The sequence below is a fragment of the Bactrocera neohumeralis genome, chromosome 6, assembly GCF_024586455.1.
Source record: "Bactrocera neohumeralis isolate Rockhampton chromosome 6, APGP_CSIRO_Bneo_wtdbg2-racon-allhic-juicebox.fasta_v2, whole genome shotgun sequence".
NCBI lineage: Eukaryota > Metazoa > Arthropoda > Insecta > Diptera > Tephritidae > Bactrocera > Bactrocera neohumeralis.
This window is the reverse complement of record NC_065923.1, coordinates 50798747-50814042: the sequence shown is the minus strand read 5'-3', so window position 1 is coordinate 50814042 and position 15296 is coordinate 50798747. Positions and strand designations below refer to the sequence as shown.

The window sequence follows — 15296 nt, the reverse complement described above, 5'->3', positions numbered from 1 at the left end:
ACCCCTCTCAGCCGGCTAAAAGGTAGACATTCGCAAGGATAATATTTTATCGTTTCATCATCCTTCGCACATGTTCTACACTTCACCGAATTCACTTTTCTTTTTCTGAGGCTCGGATCTTAATGTATTACTAAGTATTACTAAGTTCCCTTTTGCTTAAAAGTAGACGCTTTTTGGTCTATCTACCATCAACACTACCCCAAAGTTACTTAGTGGTAAGCTCGGTGTGGCTAGAGTTCCAAGACATGAGATGTTCCTCTTCTACAAACAACTCTTGAAGGTACTGAATGGTCTACGGTAGCCTTTTCGTTTCCTTTTATTCCAATTAAACCAGGCAGATGATATTAACCGTGTTCCCTGTTGAGTGTCTATTTATTGCCTGCTTGCTAGTTAGCATTTAAGCTACACATCAAACTTCATAAAGAATACTATAATAAATATTAAATAATGCAAATGTTTACATTATTAAAGTGTTTATTTTTTATACAAAAACCCATTTTATTTCGTAAACCATCAACAAATTTAGTAAAACGGGTTTTATTTCGTAATCAATAAGCAAAGTTCTTAAAATAATTTAGATATGTCCTTGTTAAATGTAAATATGTCACGTATAATCTATGTCCTTGTTAAATGTAATTATGTCACGTATAATCTAAGTGATTATTGTTATTGACTTTCGTCGAATTGCAATAATATATCTGAGATTGGCTGTTATTTCCGGTAAAAAGTTAGTACCAGGCACCGGCGTCCCCTTTTACGGTAACTGAGAGCTAGAGCAGTTATGATCCGATTTTGACATGTTTTAGACTTGAGATGATATTTCTCAAGAGCTGTAGAATAGTAGATTATTTTAATACTTCCAAATTGTAAACGACCTTAATAATTTTTTGCACCTTACTTATATAACATATTAAAATAATTTGGACTTTTAAATAAAATAGTCCTTTTTTACATTTCCTGTTAATATTTTCCCTAATTAATTTCCATAATGACCAAAGAAAAGCCAAGTTTCATATTTTTCTTACAAGGAATTGGTAGAACAATATTTAGAATACCCGGTTTTAATATTTTTAAAGGAAAACTTATGACTGGAATTCCCTAATCCATCAGAACTTATATTCGAACTAAATCCATTGAAGTTAAAAGAAACTGTTACGATCAAGAAACAGAACGAAACAGTATATTAGTAAATACGAGCGAAATTCAGCGTTGAATTTCTCATCCACCTAAGAATAAACAGCGCTGTTTTTAAATCAGTGTTTGGCTCGGCTTTGGGTGTCCCTTTTCAGGCACCCTAACCAATTTCTTTGGTTCATCGTAATAGTATTATCTCACATCACACTACTAAATGGTATTTTAAATTAAATATTTTTAAATTTATTAAATTGTAAGTATTTACAAAATTACTCCGAACTAACAAAATGGTCTGCATCGAAACTGGAATATATATGACCTTCTGATATCAAAAACTCGATAAGGGAGCTGAAAAATGTATAATTAATATCATTACATATAATATTGATCGAAAACTTACTTTAGTTCATTTCCACTGATATGATTAAATTTTTGTTGCAATTCTTTGCGGCTGATACCTTCCGTACTTATATTGTTCTTAACGGCTTGTAAAACTGCCAGCTGTTTTCCTTCCAAACCAAGAGAATCATCTCCACTAGTCTTGGAGTTAAAGTTCATCGAATCAGCATTTGTAGCGTACGTATCACTTCCTTTACTAGCGAATTCTTCAGATTTATACCTAGCATTCAGCACTTCCAATACATGAGTACAAACTTCGTTAGAATTCATTATTGCAATCATTTTAAAAACCATTAACATTTTCTGTGAGCCTTGTGTCCTTACACTACCAAACAGCTTGACATAATGATTGAGCATAATGTCAGGAGCTTTGGTTGAGTCACCTTCTTCTAGCCAGTAATGTGCTTCTATCTGACCTGAATGGTCCTCCAAGGAATATGTAATTTTTGTAGAAGACACATCAATAGAACGAACGATGCATACACATGATACCATTCCAAAAGTTATCCCATACAGGCTAAAATTCCCCTCAGGCGAATATAAGATTTGTTTAATAAAAACAGGAGCTATACCCTAAAACATATATAAACAAATAATCGTTGAATTTATTTATTTAAATACTTTCTATATTACTTCAGCCGCAGCGCCACCTCCGCTTGCACCATTTTGAGTTGTTGATGAACCAACTACATGATAAAAACAGCAACATATAAACGGCATACAAATAAAAACACAAATAAGACATACCGGATATATCCATTTTATTATTAATAAATTTACGGGAATTAGTTATATTGGCGCCACTTTTTAAGAGTCCTGAGCTATTATCAGAGATATTATTCCGCGTCTCCACAGCCAATAAATATCTACTTCTCTTTTTATACTATGTTCACATACGCCAGTAAAAATTCAGTTATAGGTGTTATAACCACAACCATATAAAAGAGCTGATCTAAATTTAGCACTGTTTCCAATTTTGGTTTTCCGCCAACATCATATACAGCTGTTTGCTGCCCTTTTGTAGTTTTCTGTTTTTTTTTTTAATATATTGTGACGACCACTGAGAATTAAATAGAATTGATGATAAATTGATAGTATTAACTAGGCAACGAAATTGGTAATTGCCAGAATGTTCTAACGGCAAAGTTTTGTTAATGATCTAGTATATAAGGACTGTCGGATTGTACAGCAAACACACTACTAGTTAGAGTGCTTCCGTATTAAGAACTAATTAGCCATAAGACGATTTATAGAGAAATCCGTTTCAATATTATTTTTTTCAATTGTCTATTTCGCATTGGCAGTTTTATCTGAAGGCATCAATGCAAAGAAAACAATTACAATGCACAGTTGACACTAAGACAGCATCGTTTCCAAGAATTTATAATGATGCCTCAGTTGCACCCCCAATTTTCTGTTTTTGAGTTAAAGAAGCGTTCGAAGCGGCTGGATCGTGAAGGAACTCTATGAGTCGTACGATACGAAGTTTCAGACAAGGTGACTCGATTTGGTGCGTCTTCTTCAATTTATTCTTAGAGAAAATAAAATAATTCGAGCTGCAGAACTCAATAGAGAAGTTACCATCTTCTGTAAGAGTGCACAGCTGCTGGCGTACGCCGATGATATTGCTATCATTGGCCTCAACAACCGTGCGGTTAATTCTGCTTTCTCCAGAATGGGTACGGAAGCAAAGCAAATGGGTCTGGTAGTGAACGAAAGAACGAACAGGACGAAATATCTCCTGTCTTCAAACAAAGAGTAGTCGCAGTCTCGACTTGGCTCCCACGTCACTGTTGACAGTCATATTTTCGAAGTAGTAAATTATTTCATTTATCATGGAACCAGTAATAACAACAACAAAAATGTCAGCCTCGAAATCCAACGGAGAATATCTTTGACTTTTCCATTGTATGTGAAATGAAGAATCTACTCAACAGTCTACATCACGTGGTTAAGTGTCGGTCAGAACATGTCATTATAATTAAATATAAGTATATTGTATTTAAATATAAATTTAATATTTTTGTTTTATTACATTTTGGGATTTTATTAATTTTATAACATAGACGAAGAATAGATTACTTTTAGAATAATCCGTTCGACTTTAAAGTTGTTCGCAATTAATAAATTTCTTATTTTTACACCTATCATTCTTTTTTTGAACATTTCTAATAGAAATCAATAATTTTGCTATCAAACTCGTCAGTGAGCATACAATCAGCAGTGCAAACTGTACAGCGTAACCACTATTTACTGCATCACAATAAAAGCCCTTTTAATGTTTACGTAGACAACAATAATTCCAATTCTTAAAAGAAGAATACTCGTACTAACTAATAAAAAGTAAGCTATACATTTATTGATCATTTAGTGAAAAGTTGTACTGCAGATTTTCCCATTTCGTCTTGGAAATTAGCAACTTTTGAGAATGCAATAGTTTAAAAAGCACAATTTCTGTTGAAATCCTGTATCTTAGGAACTTCTTGACCAATTTCAACCAAACTTGGTGTATAACATTATCTCGTTTTTCAATTTTGATTTTCCTCTGAATCTTTCATTTTACAGTATGTAAAGCAAGCACCAATTAAGATCTCAATAGGAGACCTTGCACAAGTAGTGACGTTAAGGTATGCGATCTCACAACTAGTTATCGAATTCAGACTGCAACTTTTTAAGCCAGCAGTTACCTCATAGCCTTGACAGACGGCAGCGTAATCCGGATTAACTGCGCACTTAATCAGATCCAAATTTGTAGGTGACAGACAGCAGCTGAGTTTAAAACTCTCGTAAACAGCTGATTGCCATTTTGATAATATTTTCAATGAAAATGGATAGCTAGATAACGTTGCGGTTGTACGCGGAGGAAACAATTTTTTATTACAAAAACATATCAACACGTTATTTTTAAAACTGCATCAATATAGCATTGACTGCATTACTTCGAATTAATTCGGGAGTTAGTGAAGATAACTCTGTTGCTAACTCCCATTTAATCCTCGAAATTTTAGAGAATTAACTGTATTTTCGTTGGCAACATTGTTGAAAATGGACAATTCTAATCTATTGTGAAATAAAATCAAGCAACACTGATAGCTGTTTTTCAAATTCCCAATAACGCAGTTAACCCGGTTTAACGCTACCGTCAGTCAATGATATTAATGTCTACAACCGAAAGCATGATAAAAATTGAACTTTCAAAAAAAAAAAAATAATAACAATAAAAACAGAAATTAATATCTGATGTTTTTAAGATTTTATCAACCAATTAGCTGGCGTATGTTCAATTTATGCAGAAATAATGATAAAGTTTTAATAAGATACCAGTAAAGCAAACACTTCTTACAAAGTACATAAAAAAGAAACAACATAAAATGTATAGAGAATAATTAACTACTTTATGTAAATATGTATTTTAAAACATTTACAATTGATTATTTATTATATTTCATTACATAAAACAAAACATGATTACTGAAAACCTAAGCTTTTTTTGTTTCTTCATTATATTTTGTGTGCCAATCGAGATTTTGTTTGACTACAGAATCGCCACTTTTTGCAGCTTGTTTACCACTGTAAACCATAAGGCAGCAACCCAATACCGTAAGCGCCATCATGATATTTGCCACCCGAATTCGGACCTTATTACGGGAACGCTCCATTACATCATTACTACAAATAAAATTTAAAGTATGTATTAAAATATAAACTATGAAAATTCATTAATTCATTAATATCGCAAATATATAAAAAATTATTTACATGCATTATACATTAATAGTATAACTAAACTCTAATACTAAAATGGTGTTATTTCCCACATTTCAGGGTTTTTATACTCTCGCAACGAAGTTGCTAAGGAGAGTATTATAGTTTTGTTCACATAACGGTTGTTTGTAAGTCCTAAACCTAAAAGAGTCAGATATAGGGTTATATATACCAAAGTGATCAGGGTGACGAGTAGAGTTGAAATCCGGATGTCTGTCTGTCCGTCCGTCCGTGCAAGCTGTAACTTGAGTAAAAATTGAGATATCATGATGAAACTTGGTACACGTATTTCTTGGCTCCATAAGAAAGTTAAGTTCCGAAGATGGGCAAAATCGGCCCACTGCCACGCCCACAAAATGGCGAAAACCGAAAACCTATAAAGTGTCATAACTAAGCCATAAATAAAGATATTAAAGTGAAATTTGGCACAAAGGATCGCATTAGGGAGGGGCATATTTGGACGTAATTTTTTTGGAAAGTGGGTGTGGCCCCGCCCCCTACTAACTTTTTTGTACATATCTCGGAAACTACTATAGCTATGTCAACCAAACTCGATAGAGTCGTTTACTTCAGGCATTTCCACATACAGTTCAAAAATGAAAGAAATCGGATAATACCCACGCCCACCTCCCATACAAAGGTTATGTTGAAAATCACTAAAAGTGCGTTAACCGACTAACAAAAAACGTCAGAAACACTAAATTTTACAGAAGAAAAGGCAGAAGGAAGCTGCACCCAGGCTTTTTTTTTAAATTGAAAATGGGCGTGGCGTCGCCCACTTATGGACCAAAAACCATATCTCAGGAACTACTTGACCAATGTCAAACGGAATAACAAATACGGTATTTGAAAAATATGTAAATGACGGAAATCTCGATTATCACTTTATCATGCGAGAGTATAAAATGTTCGGTGACACCCGAACTTAGCCCTTCCTTACTTGTTTTTTTTTATAAATAGGGAAAACTTTAGAATATCGTCCCAGGATTTCGGAAATAAAATGCGTATGGTCGGGTAGAGGAATTCTCCAGATCAAGAATACATATAGTTATAGCCGCAGCCGATACCAATAGTTATTGGTAAATTTAGATACTTGAATTTAAAGTTGAAAATTACCATTATTTGAATTACGTATTTTTTGTATTTAAAATAAATTTTACACTTATAATTTTAATTTTTATGTTCACTAACTAAGGCGACCAATAAATTAGATTTTAAATAGTTCTGAGATCAGAGGCAGAGAAATACTTGGCATTTCTGATTTCGGGCGAAAGTTAAAAGCTTATCGACGACCTGTCAACATGGCAAATATAGTGCTACGATCCGAAAAATTTATTCGAAGGTTGTACCGATAACTTAGAAAATAATCCATGATAGATTTCACGAGGGTATCTTGTCAAATAAAAAAGTTTAGTTCACAAGAAGCGACAAATGAGCAGCTTCTTGGGCAGAAATTGACACGGGTAAAATTTCAGATCGATATCTGAAAAACTGAGGGACTAGTTCGCGTATATACAGACTGTCGGACAGATATGGCTAAACCAACTCAGCTCGTCACGCTGATCATTTGTAAATTGATCGTAATTTATGGGGTTTCCGACATTTTCTTCTGGGTATAAATATATGTTAAACAACTGCACATGTCGTCTGACAGCGTATTCCAAGTCATTCCTTCGTTCAACATCACACTGCAATGTTTTGATTTCAACGAAAAAATCAATTCATATGAGCACAGCGAGCAGCTAATGTAAAATTTGACACAATAAGAAGACAATAATGGCAAATGCATGAAAACCAAGTCATATGGCAATGAGTGCAACAAAAATGTTCCATATTCCTGTAATATATTTGAATATGAATTATTATTGGCTTTCTTTTTGTATTTACGTTCAGGATATGCTATTTTATAAAATTTACAAAATGATTCTACTATTTTACACATTTTCTATAAACATATATTTAAGTTTTTGCTAATACATTAACTCGTTATAAATATATCATTTATTATTCAAAGAAGTACAAAGTACTTAATAATATAAGCTAAAATATTTATTTCTATTAATCACAAAATTATAATTATGTAAGCGTATGGTGACGGCTGTGTAAACTGACGTTGAGCAACACGAAAAGCTCCGTCAGGATCGGGAAGGACCTCTCCGAGCCGTTCGATACCAAACGAGGTTTCAGACAAGGCGACTCCCTATCGTGCGACTTCTTCAACCTGCTGCTGGAGAAAATAATTCCAGCTGCAGAACTTAATCGAGCAGGTACAATCTTTCATAAGAGTGTACAGTTGCTGGTGTACGCCGATTATATTGATATCATCGGCCTCAACACCCGCGCCGTTAGTTCTGCTTTCTCCAGACTGGACAAGGAAGCAATGCAAATGGGTCTGGCAGTGAACGAGGGCAAGACGAAATATCTCCTGTCATCAAACAAACGGTCGTCGCACTCGCGACTTGGCGCTCACGTCACTGTTGACAGTCGTAATATATACATACATATATATATATAGTCGCAGATAAATTTGTATATCTTGGAACCAGCGTAAACACCACCAACAATGTCAGCCTAGAAATCCCAAGTAGGAAAACTTATGCCAACAGGTGCTACTTCGGACTGAGTAGGCAATTGAGAAGCAAAGTCCTCTCTCGACGAACAAAAACCAAACTCTATAATTCACTCATAATTCCCGTCCTGCTATATGGTGCAGAGGTCTGGACGATGACAACAACTGATGAATCGACGTTGCGAGTTTTCGAGAGAAAAGTTCTGCGAAAGATTTATGGGCCTTTGCGCGTTGGCCACGGCGAATATCGCATTCGATGGAACGATGAGCTGTACGAGATATACGACGACATTGACATAGTTCAGCGAATTAAAAGACAGCGGCTACGAAGCAGAGGAAGCGGTGTCTACGCCAATAAAGAAGAAGAAGGCCGTCGTTATGTCGTGACGATGCTATTTAAGTTCAAAACTTACATTGCCGTAAATGGTACCAACAATGTTAAAAGCAATAGGTCACTCGTTGTTTTGGTGATTTCAAGTGCACTTGTGCAACATATATTAATAGTTTCGCAAACAGTTACTTAATCTCGAATCTTAACCAAACGGTGGAAAATGGAATCTTGTGTAGAAGTTCACGCAAGTGAGGCGAGTATAGCATTCGATGTAACGATGAGCTATACGAGGGACAGCGGCTTTGCTTTTAGGTCGCCCGAATGGACGAAAACACTCAAGTTCTGAAAGTGTTCGATGCAGTACCCGCCGAGGAAAGCAGAGGACAACTTTCACTCCGTTGGAAAGACCAGGTGGAGGAGGACTTGGACTTGGAATCTCTAATTGGCGCAAATCCCCAGTTGAAAAAAAAACCCCAAACACATAATCCCCAAACACAAAATCCCCATTTTTTTATTTTTATTAAATATTATTAGAGGTCATATAAAAAATAGTAAAACCGCTGTTTAGTTTAGTTTTAATTCGTAGTTACATATATATGTACCCATATATGACAATATATAGATATAGACGAGAACGCATGACGGATTTAGAGGGAAAAAAATAATTATTTCATCAATTTAGCGACTAAAAAGCTAAAAAAAATAGTATTTAAAAAACCCAAAACCCTTGCATTATAGCTGCAGACTCTAACCTCTGAGCTATTGCTGCATGCAACCAAGGTTGGCAAAATTCACAATATATGCAAGAGACAAGAAAACTTTGGTTTTGAGCAGCATTGTTATCGAGTAGAAAACAAAAGAATATAGAAAATGAGAGCATAATATAACATATATCGTCACCTGAAATGCAAAATAACGTATCATCAAAAAATTCGAAATTGAGAGTCTTATTGATTATGATTCACTACTTCAAATTACAAACATAATATTACATATGTCCAACATTTTCAGGTTCTGCGCTCAGATATAACCCAGTTTTAACCAATATTAAAAATTTTTTTCACTCATGTTCCATTTTATGTCGTGTTTCATTCATGCCACTGTAATTTTCCGAAAATGTTGTTACGTTATTTTGCATTTCAGGTGACGATATGTACATATATATGTATGACTTAAAATACAAATAGTACCGTTACCTTTTCTACAATTATTTTACCATATTCATTTTTTCATATTATTTATCACATTACGTATAATTAATTTGATTAAAATTGTATAGTTTTATTTTTGATTAAATATCGTGTTAAATAATATTTAAATTTAAAGAAAATGGAAGTCGTCGTTACTGTGTCAAAAAAAGTAATAAAATATTTTTGGATGGTTTTGATTACCACTTTCATTCCAAAAATGAAAAGAAGAAAGAGTTCCGCTGGTCGTGTGCGCAAAGAAAATCCCTAATGTGTAAAAGTGTTGTTGTGACAAAAGAAAATAGTGGCGATCATGTAATACAACGCGCTCCTACTGCCCATAATCATGATCCAAAGGCCCATCAAGTATCTGTGGCACAGGCGAACAACAAAGTAAAGGATTTGAGTACATCATCTTCACTGGCGCCTTCCCAAATTATTGGGAAGCAATTGTAGATTGCCAACCAGACCGCCGGGTGTACTTACCATCGAAACGAGCCCAAAAAATAAAAATAAGCCGACTTCGAAATGACTTCGATGTACAGGACTGTTAAACTGATTGATATAACATGTATTGCATTTTCTTTAATTTACCTATTAAATATTCGTGAAACCATTAAACATAAAATATCTCGTGAACTTCAGAAAAAGGGGATTTTTATTTTGGGGATTTTGATTTTGGGGATTATGTGGTACACCCAAAAAAAAATCACACAATTCTCAATCCACAAAGAAAAACAGATTTTCACAAGTTACAGACAAAGGGCAAGTGTTCAAAATATTTGACATATTGCGATAGTACATAAAGTACATTACATAACATTAGCTGAGACACCGTTCCCACGACAGTCGGGTCTACGTCACAGGAACGGACCCGGATTTTTATCCGGCCAAGGTGTGTCAACTCGGCAGAATTCTATCGCTATAACAAAATTAGCTGAGACAAGAATTCTATTCTTGTTATGTTTTCAAATTTGCAAATATATGTATGTATGTATATGCATAATTTAACATTCGTTATTCGACACGATTGTTAATGAGTTGCATTCATATTATATTATAATCTATCTTCTTTCATATTTTTGGTATATGTATCTTACATATTATTATTATAATCAACCTAACACTATATTTTAGCACCGGAATCGGCACAAACAAAATCGAGAAGGCGAAATTCAACATTTTGGTACATTGATCTCTACTATAATCTATTATATTTATTTACACAATAACAGAACGGTTAAAAACTGACCTTTTTAACCCTGAAATCGTGGGATGTTACACTAAAGCCGACCCGATAGTTGTAGCGGGGTTGCTCCGTATCTTCCTCTTTCGTGCATTGAGTTCAATTAGATTTCGCAGGTAACTTTTTGATGCTTTGAGACAAATCGCTCCATGCTACATCTGCGACTTTACCTCTACGGGAATGTAATTCGCATCTAGATCAAGTACTTCGCCGCCACAATAGTCTAGTTGTTAACAAAGGACTTTTCTTGGATCAAAAGAACTCATCTAAGCAGCATGTCTGCTACACTGATCAGACCCCTCCCCAAGCTTCATCTTTCTTCTGCAGCTGCAACATAGTAGTTGCTACACAGACAAATTAACGACGCCATTTGCTCCCATTACTCCCTAAAATTAATACAGGCACCTCCATTCTTTACTGTTTTATTTAAATTTTTATCTTTCAGCGCTTAGCCCTTCTTACATCATACAAATTGGCGATCACCAGATTCAAATAAATAAAATTTGGACAAATCTGTAAAATGTAGTCTTTGGAATTTAAAAGGTTCCATATAGTTTGAGGATGGACTTTTTCCAGTCTCCATCTTGTCGATAACGACAGCGATATTTTTAGGTGTTTATGATACTGCAAGACACTTTATTTTCCGCTTGGGGCGTGCTAATTTTTGGGCCTTCAATTATTATTTAGTGGGTAAATTTTAGAAAAGCATCCCCATTTCTTGATCTATACGACCTCCTCTACCCGTACATACCCATTTTAACCCCGAAATCGAGGGATGCTATTGTAAATCCAAGCCATATTGTCTATTTCGAGATTGTTTTTTCCCCTTTGCACTGTAAGGGTTAGCATCAAATTAATTGGTTTATACACTTTTAGTAATTTCGTAAGAGGAATGTCGCTTCAAAGTCAAAACACTTCCATGTACAAAATTTTTTTTGGTTCACTGTGTGTACATTATTATTCACTTTAAACCTCAGTTATGCGATGCTTTTCTAAAGTTTGCCCTTACGTCCTGCTTTATTATGGGTTTATGACTTTTTATGTGCATCTCACTGATTACTTATGATTATTTAGGCATGTATACTTATACAATAAGGATATAACACTAGTATTAATAGGTCTGTTTTCAATTTGTCATAAATTTATCAACGATTTTCGACATTATAAGTAAGATATTCTTTACAGCTATCTGTATTGTTACCTAACGAAAGATGGTACTTCTTCAATGGACTTATATTTCCCGCTCCATACCAAAAAACGTTTCTCGAGGTTGTTGGGAGTATGGCCATGAATAGTCTTTCCGGTCTCTTGGCTAAAAAATTTACCAATTCTAAAATTCTCGGCATATTTCTTTCTATTTGCCACAAGATTTAATATCCCGAACATTTTTTTGGTAGTTTCACACTATAAAACAAAAAAAAAACAAAACATGTATGTTTTCTGTAATTTCGCAACTTCTTTATTTTCCGAGTAAGGCATCACCTACACGTTCAATTTTATTGATTGTGATACAGTATCGCGATAATAATTTGAAACGTTATAGATAGATTGCGAACCTTTTCAAGATATAGTTAAATATTTTGAAATTGACATACCGAATTGTAGATCGGGCGATAACGGTTGACAGCTTTCCACCTTTTGTATTAAAAATTTCAAACGACGGAAAAGTAAAATTAGTACAATTTTCACTAAACATGTATTGCAAATTGGTAGCATCACTTTAAATGGGATTTCGTTTACTGGCAGTAACGTTTGACTTTAAAAATAAAATGATAGCCAAACCAGTTTTCAAAGTTAGAAGTTGTCACCCACGCTTTCGCATTAGACCTCCAAATGACAGGCAAACCCGTTTTGGATTTATTTTTTAAGACCCTTGGATTTCTGAGCGATAAACTAAGTGAGGTTTCAATTTACAATCTTCAGCAAAAACCATCACGGTGAACCGATCGTTAGCGGCTCTAAAACCTGGAAAAGTTTTCTCTTCACGTGCAATAAAAATTCTTTTAGGCATTTTTTTCCAAAAAAGACCGGTTTCATTTCCGTTGAAAATGGTTTTTGCAGTGTAACCACCTTCGTGCTAAAACAGCTACTGCGTCTAGAAAATTGAAGCGTATTTCCACTATTTTTCCAGCCGGGATGAAGCGACCGGTGGCAGCTGCGATCACATTGCAGAATTGACCTTCGCCAACGATTACGTGCGTAAGAATGGCGAGTGCGGTGGAGCTGCTCTCGGTAAATTTTGTGAAGCCGACCGAGTTTGTTTGATTACGGTTAACAAAGGTATGGTTATCCACAGAAATAAAGTCGGTATGTTTCCCAATGGAAATAAATTGGGCAGATTGTCTCATGCGATAGTTAGCATAGGTCAGCATGTTATGCTATTTATCAGACCACCGCAAGCCATGCTAATATCCAGCGAGCTATTAAAGGTGCCCATATTTCTGGTTAGACTTCGTCATTCATTGTGCAGATTGTCGAATCGTCTATCTGTTCCGCCAGTTCCATCTCGCAAACGACTTATTAGCGCACCTATATCCGGATGATTTATTGTTGGACAACATGTAACAGGGGGGATAACATCAGCCAGTACAAAAACTGCACTTAACTGATAAGGCGTTCCGATGTATGACGGTCGTATACACGGAAAAGACTGTGCGAGGAAGCAGGAGTTTCTGAGGTGGGCTAACACGAGGATTCGAGCGGAATGAAAGTTGGGATTAGAATAGGAGCCATGCTGCCTGTTTAAGCTCCTATGGACCCTAGGGGTTCACTCCACCACTCGGCTGGAGTTTCGGCGTAGTGGGCGAATTAGGTGCTAACTGCACAGTCGTAGAGGCTAAGGTCGCAGTACTACGTTGGCAGTAGGGGACCACGTAACTTCTGGCCCACTCTCGGTATGTCTTAAGGCCCGACAGGTTTTAAGGCGACTCTATCCATTCTATGACTTGTAGCAAACCGAGGTGGATGGAGCCTTCTAGCGCAAACGCAGCAAGAAAATTCCAGGTCCGAGTTGGACTTCATGCCAGCCTTACTGTTAGAAGTTGTTCCAGTGATAACAAACTTATGCCCCTATTGCGGTTTTCAACCAGACTTGGTCGAACTGAAGTTAAGGCAATTCAACTTCACTTCAACAGCTAAAATTTTTTAGACGACATATTTAAACAATTGAATTCAGTAGTCGCTCGCGAAAAAGTAAATAAACATTAAAATAAATAAAAAAATGGATATAAGTTTTGATTTATATTACAATGACGAAAATATTGGGGGCAAAATTGATGTGCTACGTATACGAAAAAGCCTTCGTGATCACTCAAATCCATTGGAGCTTCCAAATGCAAAGTAAGCCATAGTTTTTCACAATTGAGTGGATTTTTAATAATATTTGTTGCAGATTCATAAGTTATTTTTGATTAAATAAAGAAGCATTTTGTTTTTTACTGAATGAGATGAAGGAACATTTCCACAAACGTGTGCGAGGAACGGCCATACCTCTTATATTAAAATTATGCGCAACTCTGCGTTTCCTTGCTGACGGTGGGTATCAAAAATGTGGAAATGATTTCAATGGATTAAAATTCAAATGACTGAGGAGGAGCAAAACGCTTCAAAAGTTTCATTTTATTCAAAAAGTGCTTTCCCGGGAGTAGTTGATTGCATCGACTTGTTGCGCATTGCACAATATTTGCCAACACTTTCAAGTGGAATCTCCGGAAGAAATACCATCTACTTCAAATACTACAATGACCAATGACGTTTTGGACATAGAAAGGGAAGAAGAGGATACGGCTCGAATAACTCGCAATAATAATATGACTTCCCTATAAATAATTAAAACACTAAATTTCATTTATTATTTCTAATGTGCTATTTATTCAGGCATATACATATTTAAATTTTATTTAAACAAATTCATTAAATAACAATATCACTTCACTTTTTAATGTAAGCTTAAACTATGGTACAAAAATATAAAATATCACTTCATTCCAGAATAATTAAAAATAAAATAAAAAAATATATTACTTTGTGTGTTAAATAACCAAAAAAAATAAAATCTTTGCGAAGATTTTGATTTAGCAATTTTGAAGCGCTGCACCTCAATTTGAATTTATTGTTTCCAAATTGTGGCTTTCCTCTTCCTACTTCTGGAAACTTCTCCATTAACTCCACCAATTTTTCGAATTTTTGTTGTAACTTTGTTTTTTCTAAAAATTTATAAAAAATATTAATTAAAATTAATTTAACATTAATTAAAATAGTTATTTTACCCGTCCTCCATCTTTCTTTAATATTTTTTTGTATTTCACTGCACGAAAGTTGAACTTCAGCTGCTATTAAGCAGTTGAAGTTTATTTATATACTAGTCAATCCCACTTGTACATAGTTGAAAACCGCAATACCAAAAAAAGTTGAAGTTCGATCATACTTCAACCGCAATTTTTTTTGACGGATTGAGTTGAAATTGGCAATACTGAATTTTTAAACTTCGACTGAAATGCAGTTGGGTTGAAAACCGCAATAGGGGCATTAATCTAAAACTCACCGATCCAAACAGGGTTAGATCGCCGAAATAACCGCTCTTGGCCGTGTCAATTCCGGTGGCGTAGAAATCTGACATCTTCTCTAATTGATTCGTTAAGCCTTGAATTCATTGTGCACTTTTTT

General features: G+C 35.0%; 2 protein-coding genes across 2 annotated transcripts; both read right to left on the bottom strand.

Annotated features, from left to right (window-relative positions):
* Positions 1-1349: 1349 nt before the first annotated feature.
* Positions 1350-2397, bottom strand: LOC126763495 (replication protein A 32 kDa subunit). Its single transcript, XM_050481045.1, has 4 exons — positions 2281-2397; positions 2167-2219; positions 1535-2106; positions 1350-1482 (listed from the first exon to the last, which is right to left on the bottom strand). The coding sequence occupies exons 1-4, from the start codon at positions 2291-2293 to the stop codon at positions 1404-1406; spliced, it is 717 nt and encodes a 238-aa protein (XP_050337002.1). The 5' UTR covers positions 2294-2397; the 3' UTR covers positions 1350-1403.
* Positions 2398-4907: 2510 nt separating this feature from the next.
* Positions 4908-12108, bottom strand: LOC126763496 (UPF0389 protein CG9231). The gene is made up of 2 exons (XM_050481046.1): positions 11833-12108; positions 4908-5202 (listed from the first exon to the last, which is right to left on the bottom strand). The coding sequence occupies exons 1-2, from the start codon at positions 12015-12017 to the stop codon at positions 5013-5015; spliced, it is 375 nt and encodes a 124-aa protein (XP_050337003.1). The 5' UTR covers positions 12018-12108; the 3' UTR covers positions 4908-5012.
* Positions 12109-15296: the final 3188 nt, after the last annotated feature.